At 31.8% G+C, this 4,811-nt stretch overlaps 1 protein-coding gene across 1 annotated transcript; it reads left to right on the top strand.

Moving 5' to 3' along the window:
* Nucleotides 1-937: 937 nt before the first annotated feature.
* Nucleotides 938-4,514, top strand: LOC127707808 (toll-like receptor 13). Its single transcript, XM_052212559.1, has 2 exons — nt 938-978; nt 2,038-4,514. Exon 2 carries the CDS (start codon nt 2,050-2,052, stop codon nt 4,168-4,170), a length of 2,121 nt encoding a protein of 706 aa, XP_052068519.1. The 5' UTR covers nt 938-978; nt 2,038-2,049; the 3' UTR covers nt 4,171-4,514.
* The last annotated feature ends 297 nt before the right edge of the window (nt 4,515-4,811 follow it).

The following is a 4,811-nucleotide window of genomic DNA, read 5'->3' as shown; positions in this document are numbered from 1 at the left end:
AAGTTGTCATTTATCATTGGGATTCCATTTTTCTATTTCTATGTAGTTTCATATTTATAAAAAAAAAGGTTTAGTATAAGTGAGCCTAGTTTTAGGATATAGGAGGAGGATGTGACATACTGACGATAGAATATGAATAGTGAACAGTTTATTTCACAAACCTATTTACTGTAAAATCGTGCTATATTTTTATTATGTAATTTGGTTATTTTTGTACTTAAATGTAACCATTATTTCGCCGCGAAACCCGTTAAGATTCAGAACTCTAAAACAAAGGACCTTATTAGATCTATTGCACAAAATAATAATAAAAATGTACATAAGCTAGAACTGCAATGAGATAATAAAATACACAATCCTGTACGTGATCAGCCCATTCAACTTTCGATCGTTTATAGTACGCTTGTTCCTTAACGACTTGATCTAATAAAGTTTGTTTGACTGATTATGTCGCACGGCCTTTTGCAAAGCTTGGTCGCAGTTAAGTGCATTCCATTGAGGTCTGCAAGGCAAAATGGCTACCACTACCAATCCTACCATTTTTTTTTTATTTGAAGTCTTAAATCTCATGTATTATGAACTACGCTGAATGGAGCTATAATATTGAATAGTTCATTATCTTTTGGCGTCCTTAATAAATATAATTTACTTCAGCTTCGATATGGTTGAAACATACTATGATATTGAAAAATAAGCCCTCATCCACATACTATCTATATTCATTGTACTTTCAAAATATTCGTTCAAGTATATCCTTATGGTGTCTATCAGTTATGTACACTTATATTAACTTTATTGTTAAATATGAATGTCTTATATTAGACTTATAGTCAATAATGTAGGAAATAAGTACTTATTGGAAAAATTTATTTAAGTATCACTTGATACATATAAATGATTTAATAATATACAGTACATTACATAATAGTACCAAATAATAAGTCAATTGGATTTATTTATAAATCGTCATATAATCAGGTAAGTCTATATTTAGTTATGATTAATTATATATGGAAGGAACGTTTGGTTTGATTTTATGCAAACTGTATGTCTTGTATTTGTTATATTTAGCATATTAAAAATCAGTTTGCACATCTGACATCTAATATCAATTTGCGAAGATGCCAAATGCGTCTGGCGTACATAATTATAAGCTTAGTATCATTAATGATGTTTTTCCCCAGCATATAAACATGCAACGCTTTATTTATACTTAAAAATATTAACAGTCAAACTTATCTTTAATAGCGACCTGTATTTATTACTATGACAATTTTGTGTGATAGTTTTACATAACTCCAAAAAATATATTTTATGTAGAATGTTCACTCTAATGTTGAATACACATTTAAATATTAATATTTAAATACATTAAAAAGCAACAACAAAAATCACATCTAAAACAAATGAACGAATGATTATTAAATCCTTGATAACATGTATATAGACCTTAATTATAACAATTAAATTGGTATGGGTGTTTTTTTAAGGTCATTTTTTTGTGATATAGCTCTTCGACTGCTTTGGTTCTTATTCATCCGTGGCTTTTAAATAATCAGATTTGAGCATTCCTGATGTTAGTAAATCCAGAATAGCGCTTTGGACGCATACCATTTATACAAAGTGTTGTTTTCATGTTTTAAAGGTCACTGAAGACATGGTTGTCCTTAACTGTTAGAATTAAGTCAAAGATATGTGTGTGGGAGGGGGGAGGGTTGTCTCTCGATTCTACAAGGAAATAATTAGTAGTTATGTTGGCTGTCCTTTGCCATACAATGGTAACAATACCAGTGGAAACATATATGTTAGTTTACTGTTACATGCGAATTCCCTATATTATACTGATGAATAATAACTTTTTGTAAGCTAGGTAAGATACGTTGTGCGTTGGACGCATTTCATCAAAAAGAAATATTTAAGGGAAACCATTAGGTGACTAACATTTATCTCTCAATACAAACAATTATTATTTGCTTTTTTAATTTTTTTTAATTTATTTCTTTAGTAATTTGTTTGCATATTGTAATTTAATTGTAGGTAGTTGCTGCCATGAACATATTGATAGTTTATGCGTTGTTCACTTTAATGATCCACGTAGAAGGTAACAGTGACGTTTCATGTCCGACACCGTTATGTCAATGTCAGTATTTACAAGCTATTTGCTCCGGGGAGAATCTTACATATATTCCTCGCTTACCAGACAAGATTCGTTACGTAACCTTTATAAATGGAAATATCGGAATACTTTTACGAGAACGCATAGGAAACTTAACTTTTAACCACATTGAAAAGCTAAAGTTCACAAGTAATAGGATCTTTGGAATTAAACCGAATACATTTGCTAACTTGACTTGGATAACTCGTTTCACTTTGTCATCGGAACACTCATTAGATGTATTTGATGTCAGATATGCATTAATAGATATTGGCACAAGATCTAGATATCTAAAAAAGGTATTTCTAATAGCCATTGGTTTGACTGTTCTTCCAAATGATATGTTCAAATCTTTAAAAACAAGTAAAATTGATACGATAAGTCTCAAAAGCAATAACATTACGATTTTAAACTGTTTGTGGTTTTCAGATTTGAAACAGTTGGTTGAATTGGATGTACGATCTAATCAAATAACACATGTCATACCTGGGATGATGCAAAACCTTCGAATATTATCCTTAAACCACAATGACCTAAATCGCTTGCCCAATTTTTGTATAGACCACGAAATAAAGAGTGCATTTCCTAACTTGTTAAAACTAGATATAAGCAGCAATAAGATTTTAACCCTTGGTCAAATTCGATGTTTGCCAAGTCTTCAAAGTCTCATCATCGGTAATAATCTGATCCGAGTTATTCATTCTGATACGTTTTCGAATTTACAACAATTAACGAGACTCGGCTTAATGGCTGTAGGCAAACCATTGAAGAAAATAGAGGAAGGAGCTCTAAATATTTCGTCGTTAAAGACGTTATCGCTTAGAAAGTGTAATTTTTATTTCTACAAACTTTCATCACTGGCTCTCAGTAAAATATTTTCATCCTGTCAAAATTTAGAAAGCATAGATCTCGGTGGAAATGTCATAAACAGTGGTTCCACTGTTTTGACTCCGTTGATATCTCCATTGACAAAGTTGAGGAACCTAAACTTACAGGCAACCAAGATTAACAGTTTGCCTGAATACACATTTACAAACATGCAATACATAAAGACGATCATTTTAAGTGAGAATAGAATATATAGTTGGCATGGTCCAAGAGTGTTTGGCAACATGACATCTTTAATATATATTGATTTAGGCAGTAACTTAATAACCATCATTGACGAGACATCATTTCCACCATCTTTACTGAAAAATTTAGAAAAGATAAGTTTAGCCTTCAATCGCTTTTCCTGTACTTGTGAACAGATGTGGTTTTTAAATTGGCTGCAAAAGACAAATACGAGTATTGTAAGTTATCCCCAAAAATACTATTGTACCCAGCCAGCAAACTTTAATCATGTGTTACTAAAATATTACAATCCTACTGTTGAGTCGTGCACTCCTTGGAATCCATTTTTCACCACTGTTATTTTAATTTCTACTTTTGGAATCCTGGTTATAGCATCGTGTGGTTTTTTCTTAAAATGTCATACGAATATGAAGAATTATGTTTACCTCCTCAGAGTGAAACATCGTAAACGATATGGTTATCTGCCAATTGAAAGCAGCGATACTTATGAATATCATGCTTTTGTTGTTTATTGCGATTCAAATCGGACATGGGTTCATAATGAGTTCGTTAAAAGACTTGAAACGGAAGAGGGACTTAAGTTTTGTATACACCATAGAGATTTTGTTGCTGGAGATACAATAAGTGCAAATGTAGACAATTTTTTAAAGGAATCGTGGAAAGTTGTTGTCATAATGTCAAATGCGTTGGCTAAAAGTGAATGGTGTCAGTGGGAAATCGACATCGTTCAGGAAAGAAGACGTCGACAAGGCCGAGATGCGCTTGTGTTAATCATGCTTGAAAACATAAACTCGAAAAATATGACGAGTCCATTGCGTACTTTGCTAGACAGTACACCATTTATTCGTTACAAGAAAGGAATTGGGGAAGATTTGTTTTGGAAAGCGGTTGTAGAAGGTCTGCGAAAATCTATCGGACAACCTCCAGTTTCTTTGTTATAAAATGTTCATTTAAGCAGCAATATACGTGTACGATACCTGCAATTCAAAACACATTACAAACAATACGGATACAGATTTTATTCTATCCATTTTGATATTCCGTGACTTCAGCCTCAATCTGTCCTACAAGGATTTATTGAAAAAAATGTACTCTATGTAAAACGTTAATTTCAACTTTTCCGTTCTCATTGTCTTATCCATTTGTATATTTTTATATAACGTATTCGGATACGCAGGATAGATGACTTAACAATCTTCAAAGTTTTTGTACAACATTCTCTGTTCAATTCTTTGGAAATAAAAATAGTGTACTCATTTGAAATATACATATTGAAACTTTAAAATTATCAAATACCTTTTATTGATCTCGATATATGCTAATTGATTGATTGATTGTTGGTTGCTTAATGTCCAGTGGCAATTATTTCTTTCCTTTTTAAACACGAACATATGTTAATAGTGCAGTCAGTATATTGCTGAAAAGCGTTTATTTGAAGAATAACTTGAACAGGGGTTACATTGTACATGTATCATATCCAGCCAAACTACATGAATGGGTTTTAAATCAAAATATATCGTCATTAAAGGGCAGTAAATCTAAAAATCCTAAATGGGATGCAATTACGATCGTGATCATCATG

The sequence above is a fragment of the Mytilus californianus genome, unplaced genomic scaffold (genome assembly GCF_021869535.1).
Source record: "Mytilus californianus isolate M0D057914Y unplaced genomic scaffold, xbMytCali1.0.p SCAF_7, whole genome shotgun sequence".
Classification (NCBI taxonomy): domain Eukaryota; kingdom Metazoa; phylum Mollusca; class Bivalvia; order Mytilida; family Mytilidae; genus Mytilus; species Mytilus californianus.
The sequence above is the reverse complement of the archived record's forward strand: the minus strand, read 5'-3'. Positions and strand labels throughout refer to the sequence as shown.